Source organism: Phoca vitulina, unplaced genomic scaffold, assembly GCF_004348235.1.
Source record: "Phoca vitulina isolate PV1807 unplaced genomic scaffold, GSC_HSeal_1.0 scaffold8, whole genome shotgun sequence".
Lineage (NCBI taxonomy): Eukaryota > Metazoa > Chordata > Mammalia > Carnivora > Phocidae > Phoca > Phoca vitulina.
The window spans coordinates 32,433,671-32,449,183 of record NW_022589711.1 but is presented as its reverse complement, the minus strand read 5'-3'; the positions used below and the strand labels follow the sequence as shown (position 1 = coordinate 32,449,183).

At 39.1% G+C, this 15,513-nt stretch overlaps 1 protein-coding gene across 1 annotated transcript; it reads left to right on the top strand.

Moving 5' to 3' along the window:
- The first annotated feature begins 10,164 nt into the window (after positions 1–10,164).
- Positions 10,165–12,036, top strand: RETNLB (resistin like beta). Its single transcript, XM_032406249.1, is given in 3 exon segments — positions 10,165–10,288; positions 10,997–11,074; positions 11,909–12,036. Coding segments are annotated over 3 exon segments (330 nt in total).
- Positions 12,037–15,513: the final 3,477 nt, after the last annotated feature.

Here is a 15,513-nt window from a genome sequence, read left to right as displayed (position 1 = left end):
AGAAAGAGACTAACATAATGATCATAAGGAAAGGTCTTTCCATTAAGACTCCTTATCACAGACACAGAGAGACAGAATAACAAGTATAGAAGAGAGCACTGAGCTAGGATGGATGCCATGACAGGTGATCCCAGGGTGAATCTAATAATGCAGACTTGACCTATATCACCTTTAAACCATTCCACCAAAACGCATCTACTTCCAGGAAAATCCACATGTCTATGCCTCCTTTAGCCTCTACCATGCTCACCCTCTTTCTTTTCACTTCTTTTTCTCTATTCTATTCTCCAGACTCTCTTCTTTCATTATTCCCTCCAGTGTCCCTTTCTGCAATCATCTCCACCCAGGATCTCTGTCTCTCACCTCTGCTTTTGTCCACACCCAACAGTTAAGTCTGTTAGCCTAGCATTACCACAACTAACTTAACAACAAATGCCAAGAACATACTATTGTATATTAGACATTTCCAGCATCCAAAGGACCTGGATGGCCCAATTACTGATCTTTTGGACAAATAAATTCACTGAGCTACTCAGGGATACTCTTTTTGGACACTGGAATGCAAATTTTCTTATAACCGACTTGCCCCTGATTGGAACCTTGATAAGTGAAGAGATTTTATGGTTTCACAGCTTAATTGAAAGCATCAACTCATCAAGTTTTATAGAACCTTTTTTTTTTTTTCTCTGCTTGATGATGCAGAACTCTTCAGTCTTAATCAGGTTCCTCTGCAACCCTTGAGCAGATTCCAAGATCATTTTTGAGGGATGTATTGCCCTATCTCCAAGCAAATCCATGACTAATCTCTATTCAGGGTGGGTCAGCCTCTCAATTTGTTTTTTAGGTTTTTACTTAAATTCCAGTTAGTTAACACACAGTGAAATATTAGTTTCAAGTGTACAATTTAGTGATTCAACACTTACAACACCCAATGCTTCTCACAACAAGTGCCCTCCTTAATCCCCATCACCTGTTTAACCCATCCCCCCCACACCTCTCCTCTGGTAACCATCACTTTGTTCTCTATAGTTAGGAGTCTGTTTCTTGATTTGCCTCTCTCTTTCTTTTTTTCCCCTATGCTCATTTGTTTTATTTCTCAAATTCTACATATAAATGAAATCATATGGTATTTGTCTTTCTCTGACTGACTTATTTCACTTAGTATTATACTCTCCAGCTCCATCCATGTTGTTGCAAATGGCAAGATTTCATTCTTTTTTATGGCTGAATAATATTCCAGGGTGTGTGTGTGTGTGTGTATGTGTGTGTGTGTGTGTGTGTGTGTACCACATCTTCTTTATCCATTTATCTGTTGATGGACACTTGGGCTGCTTTCATAATTTGACTGTTGTAGATAATGTTGCTATAAACATTAGGGTGCATGTATCCCTTTGAATTAGTGTTTTTGTATTTTTTGGGTAAATACCTAGTAGTACAATTGCTGGATTGTAGGGTAGTTCTATTTTCAACTTTTTGAGGAATCTCCATACTGTTTTCTAGAGTCAGCCTCTCAATTTTTATCTGCATTTCAGTTTTGTTTGTTTGTTTGTTTAATGGGCTCCATAAAGTTGTTTAATGTTTGTTTGTTTAATGGGCATGGAGCCCATTAAACAATGTTGGGCTTGAACTCACAACCCTGAGATCAACACCTGAGCTGAGATTAAACTTGGACGCTCAACTGACTGAGCCACCCAGGCACCCCTGCATTTCAGTTTTTACATCTAATATAACCGGAACTGGTTTTTCGTGTACTGTCTAAAGTATCTGAATCCGCAAGATGAAATAGTAACACTTCCATGCCTCATCAAAGAACTGTCCACCTCTAGCTAAAAACAGCTAGAAATTTGTGTTTGAGAGACCTGCAAACTTCCTGTGGCTATTGGTTTTTCTAGTCTCCTACTATTTTTTTTTCAGATGTACCATGAGTTTTTAAAAATTAAACATACATTCAAATGCAATTTATAAACTGTAAACATGTACAAATAGGTTTACTATAAAACATATAAAAAGAGAAACTGTTAAAGAATGAGAAAAAATTAAAAAGAGAAACCCTACTATTTACTTCTTATAACGCATGGATTGTTTTGTGTATTTCTACATTCCACATTGAAAACCTCTGCTCCCATGCACAAGGAAAGTCTTCGGAAAGTAATGCTGTGCCTTAGCTTAACATGTCATAGATGATCCCGTCAGCCCCAGCACCATCTTTCTTACCTTTACTCTTCTTAATTGCCCAGTTACTTTGAGATTTAGGGTCCCGCTTTTTCAGCCTCTGCTCTATACTACCAATTTTTCAAACTTTATTTACATACTATAAAATAAAATAATATAAAATAAAATGAAAAGTAACCAGTGGAGAATTGGACAGGAGAGGAGATAAAAATTATAAAAAATTTGCCTCCACATTCAAGTGATTAGGAAAAGAGTGCGCTCTTAGGAAGAAGATAGCTCCAAAGAGAGAAGAATGTTAAGATTCCACTTAGTTTGTCTACAAATTTTGGAGGAACAAAAACATTTCTTCCATCTTCTTTGTGTAGGACCTACTGAGTGTTTTCCAGGACTGCTGAAGTGGAAGCTCCAACAAGCAGTGGTTCATCCCTGGCAACATACTTATAGCATAAGCAGTGACTGCCAAGGTCAGGGAGGAAGGCAAGAAGCAGGGTGCATGGTCTACAGAGAATTTAAAAGCAAGAATAAATCTGAGTAAAAGTCTATTCAATTTTTATTATCACCACACACTGGCAATTCTAAATAATGTCAATGGTGAAATACTCCTCCCACAAAACATCGTTAGTCTAAAAAATTGCTGTGATTACTGTCCAGTTTTTTTTTTTTTAAGATTTTATTTATTTATTTGACACAGAGCGGCAGGCAGAAGGAGAGGGAAAGCAGATTCCCCGCTGAGCAGGGAGCCCGATATGGGGCTCGATCCCAGGACCCTGGGATCATGACCTGAGTCAAAAGCAGACACTTAACCTACTGAGCCACCAAGGCGCCCCAGTGTTGAATTTTAATAATATTTATGTAAGCTTAAAATTAGCACATTTTAATTTCTTATCCTTTAATAAGCAATGTATTCTACATGGAAGTTAATTCAGAAAACTTCCAGTTATATGGGTGGGCCCTACATATTCAGTCTCAGCTATCAACCTTCATTTTTTTTTAAATTGAAATATAATTGACACACAATGTTACATTAGTTTCAGGTGAACAACATAGTGATTCAACAAGTCTATATATTATGCTATGTTCACCACAAGCGTAGCTACCATCTGTCCCCATGGAATGCTAGTACAGTACCATTGACTATATTCCCTATGTTGTACTTTTTATCCCTGTGACTTATTCATCCCATAACTGGAAACCTGTATCTCCTTCTCTCCTTCACCATTTTGCTCATCCTTGCCCTCCGCTATCCTCTGACAACCATCAGTTTGTTTTCTATATTTATGGGTCTATTTCTGCTTTTTGTTTGTTGGTTTATTGGTTGTTTCATTTGTTTGTTTTTTAGATTCTACATTTAAGTGAAATCATATGGTATTTGTCTTTTTCTGACTAACTTGTTTCAATTAGCATTATACCCTCTAGATCCATCCACATTGTCTCAAATGGCAAGAACTCATCCTTTCTTATGACTAATATTCCATTATATATAAATATACATATATAATACACACACATACACCTCACATCTTCTTTATCCATTCATCTATTGACGGAGACTTGGGCCACTTCAATATCTTGTCTCCTGTAAATAATGCTGCAATAAACATAGGGGTGCATATATCTTTTCAAATTAGTATTTTATTGCCTTTGGGTAAATATCTAATAGTGGAATTACTGGATTGCATAGTATTTCTATTTTTAATTTTTTGAGGAACCTCCATACTGTTTTCCACAGTGGCTGTACCAATTTACATTTCCACTGAGAGTTCACAAGTGTTCCCTTTTCTCTACCTCCTTGCCAGCACTTGTTATTTCTTGTGTTTTTGAGTCTAGCCATTCTGACAGGTGTGAGATGCTATCTCATTGTGGTTTTGACTTGCATTTCCCTGGTAATTACTGATATTGAGCATCTTTTCATGGGTCTGTTGGCCATCTGCATGTCTATGGAAAAATGTCTATTCAAATCCTCTGCCCATGTTTTGATTGAATTACTTGTTTTTATAATATTGAGTTGTGTGAGTTCTTCATATATTTTGGATATTAACCCCTTATCATATATATAATTTGAAAAGATCTTCTATTCAGTAGGTTGCCTTTTTGTTTTGGTTTCCTTCACTGTGTAAAATATTTTTATTTATTTTTATTTTTTTAAAGATTTTATTTATTTATTTGACAGAGAGAGAGACAGTGAGAGAGGGAACACAAGCAGGGAGAGTGGGAGAGGGAGAAGCAGGCTCCACACAGAGCAGGGAGCCCGATGCGAGGCTCAATCCCAGGACCCTGGGATCATGACCCAAGCTGAAGGCAGACGCTTAATGACTGACCACCCAGGGGCCCCTAAAATCTTTTTATTTTGGTGTAGTCTCTATAGTTTATTTTTGCCTTCACTTCCCTTCCCTGAAGAGACATATCTAGAAAAATGTTGCTAAAGCCAATGTCAAAGAGATTACTGCCTATGTTTTCTTCTAGAAGTTTTATGATTTCAGGTCTCACATTTAGCTCTCTAACCCATTTGAGTTTATTTTTATGTATAGTGTTAGAAAGAGGTCCAGTTTCATTCTTTTGCATGTAGCTGTCCAGTTTTCCCAACACCATTTATTGAAGAGACTCTCTTTTCCCATTGTATGTTCTGGCCTCCTATGTCATAGATTAATTGACCAGATAAGCATGAGTTTATTTCTGGGCTTTCTACTATCTTCTATTGATCTATGCATCTATTTTTGAGTCAATACTGTACTGTTTTGATTATTATAGCTTTGTAGTATATTTGAAATCTGGGATTGTGTTACCTCCATTTCTGTTCTTCTTTCTCAGGATTGCTTTGGTTATTCAGGGTCTTTAGTGGTTCTATACAAATTTTAGTATTATTCTAGTTCTGCAAAAAATGTTGTTGGTATTTTGATGGGGATTGCGTTGAATCTGTAGGTTGCTTTGGGTAGTATGGACATTTTGACAATATTAATTCATGAGCATGGAATATTTTTCCACTTGTGTTGTCTTCATTTTACTTCATCAATGTTTTATGCTTTTAAGATTATAGGTCTTTTACCTCCTTGGTTAAATGTATTGCTATGTACTTTATTCTTTTTGTTGCAGTTACAAATAGAATTTTTTCCTGGTTTCTCTTTCTGCTACTTTGTTACTAGTGTATAGAAATGCAACTGATTTCTGTGTGTTAATTTTGTATCCTCCAACTTAACTGAACTTATTTATTACTTCTAAGTTTTCTGGTGGAGTCTTCAGGGTTTTCTATGCATTGTATCATGTCAACTGCTAATAGTGACAGTTTAACTTCTTCCTTACCAATTTAGATGCCTTTTATTTTGTGTGTGTGTGTGTGTGTGTGTGTGTGTGTGATTGCTGTGGCTAGGACTTCCAGTATTATGTTGAATAAAATTGGGAGTGGACATCCTTGTCTTGTTTCTGATCTTAGAGCAGCTTTTAGCTTTTCAACATTAAGTATGATATTAGCTGTGGGTTTATCATATATGGCCTTTTTTATATTGAGCTATGTTCCCTCTAAATTCACCTTGTTGAGAATTCTTATCATGAATGGATATTGTACTTTGTCAAATGCTTTTTCTGCATCTGGGGAAATGATCATATGGTTTTTATCCTTTTTCTTGTTAATGTGGTATATTATGTTGATTGATTAGTGAATATTGAACCAACTATGTATCCCTGGAATAAGTCCCATTTGATTGTGAAGAATTATTTTTAAATGTATTGCTGAATATGGTTTGCTAATATTTTATTGAGGATTTTTTTGCATCTACATTTATCAGGATATTGGCCTGTAGTTCTCTTTTTCTGTAGTATCTTTATCTGTTTTGGTATGAGGGTTATGCTGGCTTCATAGAATTATTTGGAAGCTTTCCTTTCTCTTCTGTCTTTTGGAATAATTTGAGGAGAATAGGTATTAACTCTTCTTTAAATACTTGGTAGAGTTCACCTGTGAAGCCATCTGGTCCTGGACTTTTGTTTGTTGTGATTAATGTTTCAATCTCATTACTAGTTATCAATGTATTCAAATTTACTATTTCATCCTGATTCAGTTTTGAAAGATTGTATGTTTCTAGGAATTTATCAGTTTTTTTCTAGGTAGTCCAATTTGTTGACATATAATTTTTCCTAGTAGTCTCTTATTATCCTTTGTATTTCTTTGGTGTCAGTTGTTACTCTCCTCTTTCATTTCTGATTTTACTTATTTAGGTCCCTCTCTCCTCTTTTCTTAATGAGTCTGGCTAAAAGCTTAGCAATTTTGTTTATTTTTTCAAAGAACCAGTTCTTTTTTTAAAAAAAAAAAATTTTATTTATTTATTTGACAGAGAGAGAGAGTGAGAGCACAAACTGGGAGACAGAGAGAGAAGGAGAAGAAGGCTCTCTGCTGAGCAGGAAGCCAGATATGGGGCTGACACTTAACCAACTGAACCACTCAGGTGCTCCAGAACCAGCTCTTTTAAAAAAAATATTTATTTATTTATTTGAGAGAGAGAGAGCTTGAGCACATGGGGGGCGGGAGGCAGAGGGCAAGGGAGAAGCAGACACCCCGCTGAGCAGGAAGCCTGACATGGGGCTCAATCGCATGACCCATGAGATCATAACCTGAGCCAAAACCAAGAGTCAGAGGCTTAACCAACTGAGCCACCCCAGGTGCCCTTCAAAGAACCAGTTCTTAATGTCATTATTTTTTTCTATTAATTTTTTTAGTCTTTATTTCATTTATTTCTATTCTGATGTTTATTATTTCCTTCCTTCTGCTAACGATGGAGTTTGTGATATGCCTTCATTTCAATTTTTAAAGTAAGTTCATAACCCTTCAGAAACATTCAAGTTTGCCTTTGTGTCTACAACTCCTATCTTGCCATGTATTCCTGCAGTTAAACAGTTTAAATAAGTAATGATAGCCCAGTGACTGTAAAGAATAATTAATGGTATTTAAATTACATCAATTTGGTCACTCTATATGATTATGTGGAGTTTAATTGTGTTTAAAATTTTAAACTCAAAGAGTGTGCAAACTGAGTGGTATAATATTTTTTGTTTGGTAAGTGAAAATTTTAATTCACACAAAAATATTATGCTGAATTTAAACAATAGCTTTAAAATTGACATTTGTTCTTTTAATGTTTTTATGTTTGTTTTAAAACTAGAGAATGAATCAAGAAATAATGATTATTACTGATCATTGCATAATTATTACTGGAAATAATTTTGTTATGTAAAGGAGAGGAGTGTTAGAGTGATCCCCTCTGGGTATCAAATATGCTAGGCATGCTGCTGACTACAAGTGTTGCCCAGAGGTTATGGTCACCCTCCCTGTTGCCCAGGCTCATTGTAACCCAAGCATACTCTCTTGTGATCCCGTTCTCTTCTCTTTCCCTGCCATTCTCAACAAACCCACTAGTTCAATTCATATCTTAAATCAATGTTCTTTTGGTCATCCGCTTCCCAGTCTATCACTTTCTTGACTCCCTTAAAAAAGTTTTCACTTGTTTCATTAAATTATCTATGTTATTATATTCATCTGTGGATTGACTATTCTCAAATTTATATCTCTGACTCTCACCTTTCCCCTGAACCCCAGACTTGTATACCCAACTCCTATGCCACAGCTCCACCTGGATGTCTAATAGACATATTAAATTGACTATGATCAAATATGATTTAATGTTCTTGCTGTATCTATGCTGTCCCCAGGGGTCCCCATTTCAGCAAATGGCATCATTCTTCAACAAGTCATTTAGAATATAACCTTGATCTTTCATTACTCTCTTTCTCCTATATCTCATACCCAGTGCATCAGTAAAACTTAAGAGGCTCAACCTTCTCTATATAACAAAAATTTACCCAGTTCTCACTCCTTCCCTTACTACCATCTGATATCTGGAACTGTATGAAAGCTTGCTGCTTGGTTTCCTTGCTTACCTGTTTTCCTCCACAGCAGTGGCCTTAGTAAGCTTTATAAAACATAAATGATCTTATATAAATAAATCATATCATCATTCCCCTGAGCAAAATGCTCCAGTAATTTCCCATCAAATTTACAATAAAACCCAGAGCCCTTATGTTGGTTTACAAGTGCTGTATAACCAACCTGGCCCCAGTTGTGTTTTTGACCACTTTTCTCACTTCTCTTTCCTTTAGTCATTTCACTCTTTTCAGCCACACTGCCTTTGTTGCTATTCCTTCAACACGCCAACCATCTCTCTGCCTTAGCTCTTTATATTTGTTTGCCCCTTAGCCTGAAACATTTGCCCCAGCTTTTTCTATGGTATACCCCACACATCTACAGGTCATTGTTTACAAGTTATCTTTTCTGAGATGTCTTCCCTGAACACACTGCATTATATACAACACAGAAGTATATTCAATTGCCTTGCCTTCATTTCTTTTCCTTCAGGGCATTTTTCTATATCTGACATATTATATATTTATCTTCCACCTTAGAGTATAGTCTCAAGAGAGCAAAAACCTTGCCTATGTTGCCCACTGCTGAGTCACCAGAGCTATAATTTATATAGAGAAGATCTATACTCATTGAATTAACAAATGGACAAATGTACTCAACTTTTATACCAAATCCAAATCTGTGCTCTTTCCTGCTCTTTATCACTCTTTTGTTTCCTTAGCTCCTATCAGTGCATTAAGGAAGCATCCTTGACTTTTTGTTAGCATCATTGAGCCCCATTCTCAAAGTTTCCTGGGAGAGATATGTTGAAGAAATAGCTGGTCCTTGGAGGGCATCTTTAGGGAAAGAGGCGGTGAGGCTGGCCCCAGCTGCAGCAGAGCCAGGCTTCCCCACCTGACTGCCTCCAACAGCGGTCATCCAACAGCCATTCTCTGCTTCTTCATTTGGCTTTCAAATCATGGGATTCAATCCTGGTGACCATGTGCCCCATCCTAGAGAATAAATCACATATGAGCCCAATGGTCTTATACAAGGGATTATAGAGATCTACTCAATTTCTTAGCCACACAGGAAAGGGAGATCATGTGACTCAGAACTGAACAATGAAATGTAAGGGGAAATTTGCTTGAGTTTCTAGGGGAAAATCTTGCTTCCAAAATGAAAAGGCAAAACCTCCAATAAAATGGCCTTACCCCAGTCCTTCCTTCCTGCTCAGGATCTTGACAGAGGCTGTCATAATGCCTGCCACCTTGCGACTGTCAAGAGAGTGGATCAAGGATAAAAATCCAGTGAGCTGAGGATGGTAGGAAAAAAGGGGAAAAGATCAGGCTGGTAATGACCCTATTGAACCTCCAACAAGAACCTTGCAATCAAACGCTTTGCTTCTGTTTAAGTAAATAGTAAACTTCCCTGTTTATAAACAAGTGCTAGTCAGGTTTTCTGTTACTTTCCCACAGATGGGATTAGCCAGGGACAATAAAATGATGTCTAAACAGGTGACAAATAGGGTTCTGTTGAGACCTTAAAGTCACCTCTTCCTGATGAAGGATCAAACAAAAGACCTATAATATGGGGCTGTTAACAGAAGGCTTAGGTACTGGCCTTATCAGGTTGCCAAGAAGAAACGAGAGGGAAGAACAGAAAGGCAGGAGGACACCCCTTGGCAGAGAACCAGAGCAAAGGCAGCTGTTGCTTATCATAGACACACTGAATTTATCACAGTTGTGTGTCACGCCCTAGCACGCATTTCTTTGAAAATGTACTGGAGAGTGTGTTTGTATATTGTGCTTGCTTGTGTGTTGAGGGGTGTCCAGGTCAATATCACAGGGTATAAAGCATCCTTTCCTGACCAGTCTTTGCAGACCTTTTCTGAACTTCTCAGTGAGTGAATTTGCTTTGCAGCCACTCTTCCTAATTCTTCAAACCACTTGGAAGAGATCCAGCCTCTTCCATACTGATACTGGTGTTCCTCTCTTCTCTCTTGAAACTCTTCACATGTTCTTTGCCCTTCCTTCCCAACCATAGTGGAGCTGAGAGATGTCAGCATTCTATCTTTCCCCAGCCCCAGAACACTGCCATTCTACAGGATGAAGTCTACCTCTTGCTTCCTTCTTATTCTCATCCTCCTTCAGCTGATGATCCCAGGGACTTCTCCGTGTTCCTTAGACTGCATTGTGGATACAAAGATAAAGGAAGCTCTCAAAAGCTTAGGTAATTGACTGGGGGTGGGGAGTGGGAGAGAACCCCTGATCATTCCTCCTGTTCCTAAACCTAACTTATCTATTCTGTCCCCAAATACCCAACCTCTATTAAGTCCACTCAAGCTTAATCTTCCTGTCCAGAGCTCTACTCCCATATTATTTTTGGACTCCTGGCTAAAACTTCAGGTTTCCCATCAAGTTAGCTTGATGATGTTGGTGATGAGGAGGAGGATAGTTATAACTTATGAAAACTCATTATGAACGAAGTATAACGCAAAGTTTTACATAGATTACTTCACTTAATTTTCATGTTAGAAAGTAAGTACAGGGGCGCCTGGGTGGCTCAGTCGTTAAGCGTCTGCCTTCGGCTCAGGTCATGATCCCAGGGTCCTGGGATCGAGCCCCGCATCGGGCTCTCTGCTCGGCGGGAAGCCTGCTTCTCCCTCTTCCGTTCCCCCCTGCTTGTGTTCCCTCTCTCACTGTCTCTCTCTCTCTCTGTCAAAATAAATAAATAAAATCTTAAAAAAAAAAAAATTAAAAAAAAAAAGAAAGTAAGTACAACTATTACTTTCATTTTACAAATGAGGAAATTAAACTTTAAAAGCTAGTGAGTAGCATGATTTTGGACACAGTGACACCTCTGAGGTAAAAGGAGATTTGGAAGGGGATTATGGGAGACAGATATCATGGGCAATATCCCTTCTTCTCTCCTATTCAGACTTAAATCCTTTCCCAACAAAAAGGATGTCATGTGTCAGTATCACAAACTCAGGCAGACTATCCTCTTGCCCTGCAGGTAAGTAATTCCATGAGGAGGAATGGTGGGTAAGATGCCCTGTGCCCTCCCCTGACCATCCCCCAGCATCTTTACCTTCCCCCTGTCTCATGTTTGTATTATCCTGGGGCTGAGTCTTAACTCCTGATTCCCAGTGATCTCTTGCCCATTCTCATTTCCCTTAACAATGCTACTGAGGGGGGCGCCTGGGTGGCTCAGTCGTTAAGCGTCTGCCTTCGGCTCAGGTCATGATCCTAGGGTCCTGGGATCGAGCCCCACATCGGGCTCCCTGCTCGGCGGGAAGCCTGCTTCTCCCTCTCCCACTCCCCCTGCTTGTGTTCCCTCTCTCGCTGTGTCTCTCTCTGTCAAATAAATAAAATCTTTAAAAAAAAAAAACAAAACAAAAACAATGCTACTGAGGGCTCTTGGGTTTCTGCCTCTTCCTTTCCCACCTCCCTTTCATGACCTCATACACCAGCCCTTCCTCCCTCAGTTGTCCTGTTATGATCTGTCACCTACCATTCCCCCCCATCATTCATCTCCCTTTCTGAATCTATTCCCTTGTTTGGGTGGGTAGGGCCAGTATTGAGGTAAATATATCATGAATCTAAGCAAAGAAATGCTCAGGGCCCTCACTTTCCCAGGTCTCTTCCATGGCCCTATTCCTAAATTTGTTTTAGTAATTTTTGTATTTTTTTTTTCCCTTAAAGAGGGCTCTCAAAATTGAATTACCTTTCAGCCCCACAAAGCTTCGATCTGCCACTGGGCTGCACAGAAATGAAAAATGGTAGGAGTACACCTCCCTCCTCTCAAAATCCAAGGGTTCTAATGTCTGTGTCTCCTGTGCCCGTGCAGGGATGGTTGTCACTGGCCGTGCCTGAGGCTCTGGCTGTGGTTCCTGGGATATCCGGGGAGAAACCACATGCCACTGCCAGTGCAGCACGGTAGCCTGGGCCACTGCTCGCTGCTGCCACCTGACGTGAGGGGGAGGAGGAAGAGAACCCAGCTATGTGAGCACGACTGTAATGAAACCATACGCCAAACAGGAAACCTGACTCAAACTGTCCCTTTCATTTGTTACAACCTGCTTCTTGGGTAGTAAAGACAATTTTTGCATCTCTCATGGTTGTATTTTTGGTATTACTGCCCCTGGCTTAGAATTGCTCTAGCCAGAAAATTTCTCCACCGTCCTAATTAAACTCCACCTCAGCGAGGATGAGGAAAAATATGGGGGAGAATGGGAAAAACTGAGATTGCTACTCCAGCCTCCTAGTTCCCTCATTGTTTAACAAAAGGATGCTGACTGTGCCAGGAATTTTGCTTGGCACTAGAAGTACAGAGAAAGAAAGTAACATGCATGCCCTTATTGGAGCTCAGTGAGTAGAACGGTGGGTTCCAAACTAAGTGCAGGCAGACTTTCCAAGGTAGAGACAAGTAATGACAGTTTTAAAAAGAATAAATTTCTAGATTTCTGTTTTGTGTATATACTGTTTCCTAAACTTATGTGTCAGAGATTTATTTTGATCAAAGTGATGAATTTGCCATTGTCTGTCTCCCCCATAACAAAAGAAAAACACAACCTTTACCTGCCATAGAACCTTACCATGATTCATCAGCTTGGGGTATAAATATCTGCAGATGTGGAATGGAAAGGAATGATTCAAAATATTGGCACAAAGGTTGAGTGATCCGGTGACTGGGTAACAAGTCCTTTTATAAGTTGTGAGACTTCCAGTGTTTGACACAATATTAAAGAAGGATATCATCCAGTTATCAATTGGTAGACCACCAAAACTAATTTTTAATAAGTTGCAGTATGATTTTTAACAAATAACTCAAAAGGAATTCAAATGAAGTGAATGATATTACTACAATAAAATTTTTCCTCCCTGCATACTTAATTATGAAGTTGTCATCTCAAAGCTTGTATCTATGAAAAGAAAAAAGAGAAATGTACTTGGCTCTAAACCTGCTCTCTCTCTAGGATTATTTGTTCATGAATATATAAACTACTCATAGAAAAAAAACAGCTCCATCTCTCTCATTAAGAAATACATTTCCAAAATATACTGTTTGTGTTTATTACTTATCAAAATTTGTTGGGGCGCCTGGGTGGCTCAGTCGTTAAGCGTCTGCCTTCAGCTCAGGTCATGATCTCAGGGTCCTGGGATCGAGCCCCGCATCGGGCTCCCTGCTCCGCGGGAGGCCTGGTTCTCCCTCTCCCACTCCCCCTGCTTGTGTTCCCTCTCTCGCTGTGTCTCTCTCTGTCAAATAAATAAATAAAATCTTTAAAAAAAAAAAAATTTGTTATACATGTTTTGTTTAATTGTGTACTATTAATGGGTGTAACACTAACTTAATACCCCTACTTACGGCAAGTAGAGTGAGTCTCTTAAAATATAAACCAAAATCATGTCACATTTCTGTCCAAATTACACATTCTAGTGACTTCTCATTACACAAAAATAAAATCCCAAGTATTTATCATGACCAACATGATCTGCATCTGGCCACTGGAAATATCTCCAACCTCATTTCTGATCCTTCACCCTGGCCACATTTGAGTTCTTGGTGTTCCTATAAGCAATAGCCACCCTCCCACATCAGAGCCTTTCTACTTCATGTCCCCAGATAGTTACATGGTTCTCTACACACACTTGTTATTTCAGAGAAGCCTTTCTGGCATGCTCTATCTCTTTAATTTTTCTTCTTCTCCTTCTTCTTTCTCCTCCTCCTCCTCCTCCTCCTCCTCTTCTTTCTTCTTTCTTCTTTCTTCTTCTTCCTTCTTCTTCTTTCTTTCTTCTTTCTTCTTTCTTCTTCTTCTTCTTCTTCTTCTTCTTCTTCTTCTTCTTCTTCTTCTTCTTTTCTTCTTTCTTCTCCTCCTCCTCCTCCTCCTTCTTCTTCTTCTTTTCTTCTTCTTCTTCAATGCTTTTTCATTTTGACTCCAAATATGTATTTGTCTGTTAATGTATTCTCTCCACCCTTGGAACATGTAATCCATGAAAGATGAAACTTTGTCTAACTTGTATATCATTGAGTCTCCAGTGCTTAGAATGGCACCTGGCCCATGGAGGAGCTCCAATGAACAAATGAATTAGTCACTATCAAGTCTGAGTCTGCTCCTTCTCATGCCTTCTATCCCACTTCCTATGGTCGTTGAGGGACAGACACTGTTTTACTGGTCCCTTCGTCCCACGCTCAAGGTGCCTGTGGAAGAAATAACTGTACATCAGAGGGCACATCTGAAAAGAAAAAGTCAGGGTGAAGATGGAAGCAAGAGAGGTTAGCAAAAGCAGAAGCAGATGTCAGATTTTGTAGCTCTGGCTGATATGGTTGCCCACTGAGTGGCCAATTTCCCCTTTCTCTGTGTGAACAGCATCCTGATTTCACTCAGAATAGTAATGTGCCCAGTCCTGAGGGATAAATCACTGTTTAAGTCAATAATGGAACTTCTTCTCTTGGCCAAATACTCTCTTTCCTAGACACCTTTGCATGGGGTAGAGTTGGGACACGTGACCCAAATCAGGCCAAGAAGAAAGAGGAGGACTCTGCTTGGGTCTTCCGAGAAAGAGTTTGCTGTCCATGACAATTTTGTTGCTTTGGGTTTGGGTTTGAGAATGTGAGGTCTGGAGCTGTTACCATGGAATTAGTCAACTATCTTGTGATCTCTGAGGAAAAACTGTAAGGATGGTGAAGAAGGAGGGAAAGAATCTGAAGCTGCCAGAACATAGAATTTGAAAAAAGTCTAGAATCATCGAAACCTCATTTCTTCATAAATAAAGAAATCAAAGTTTGTATTCATTCATTTTTACAAGTATTTATTGAGTTCTGCTGTGTGACAGGCAGTGGGATATAGTGGTGGCTAAAATAGGCAAAAATTACTGCATTCATGAGCTTCCGTTCTTTTTTTAAAAAGATTTTTAAAATTTATTTATTTAGAGTGAGAGAGAGTGAGTGTGTAAGCAGGGGAAGGGACAGAGGGAGAGAATCTCAAACAAACTCCCTGCTCAGTACAGAGCCCAACACGGGGCTGGATCTTACAACCCTGAGATCATGACCTGAGCCAAAATCAAGAGTTTGACACTTAACTGACTGAGCCACCCAGGCACCCAATGGAGCTTCCATTCTAATTCTAGGCTTCTACCAGCTGGGATTTTTGTTAATGTCCCATGGACAGAATTAGTCAAGGACAATGTAATAATAACTGAGCAGATAACAACCAGAGTCCACACTTTCTGCCTCTTCCTGTTGAAGGAATGAACAAAAGTTCTGTAATGTGAGATGTCAGCAAACTTGGCAATTCTTGGCAAGCTAGCTGCCAGGTTTGTGGGGCTACCAAGAAGAGAGGGGAGGGGGGAAAGAGAAAGGTGGAAAGACTTATCCAGCAGAGAACCAGAGCAAAGGCAGCTAGTCCTTTCAGCCTCTTTCTGAAGGCTGGACCCTCCCCAGCTGCCTTAGAT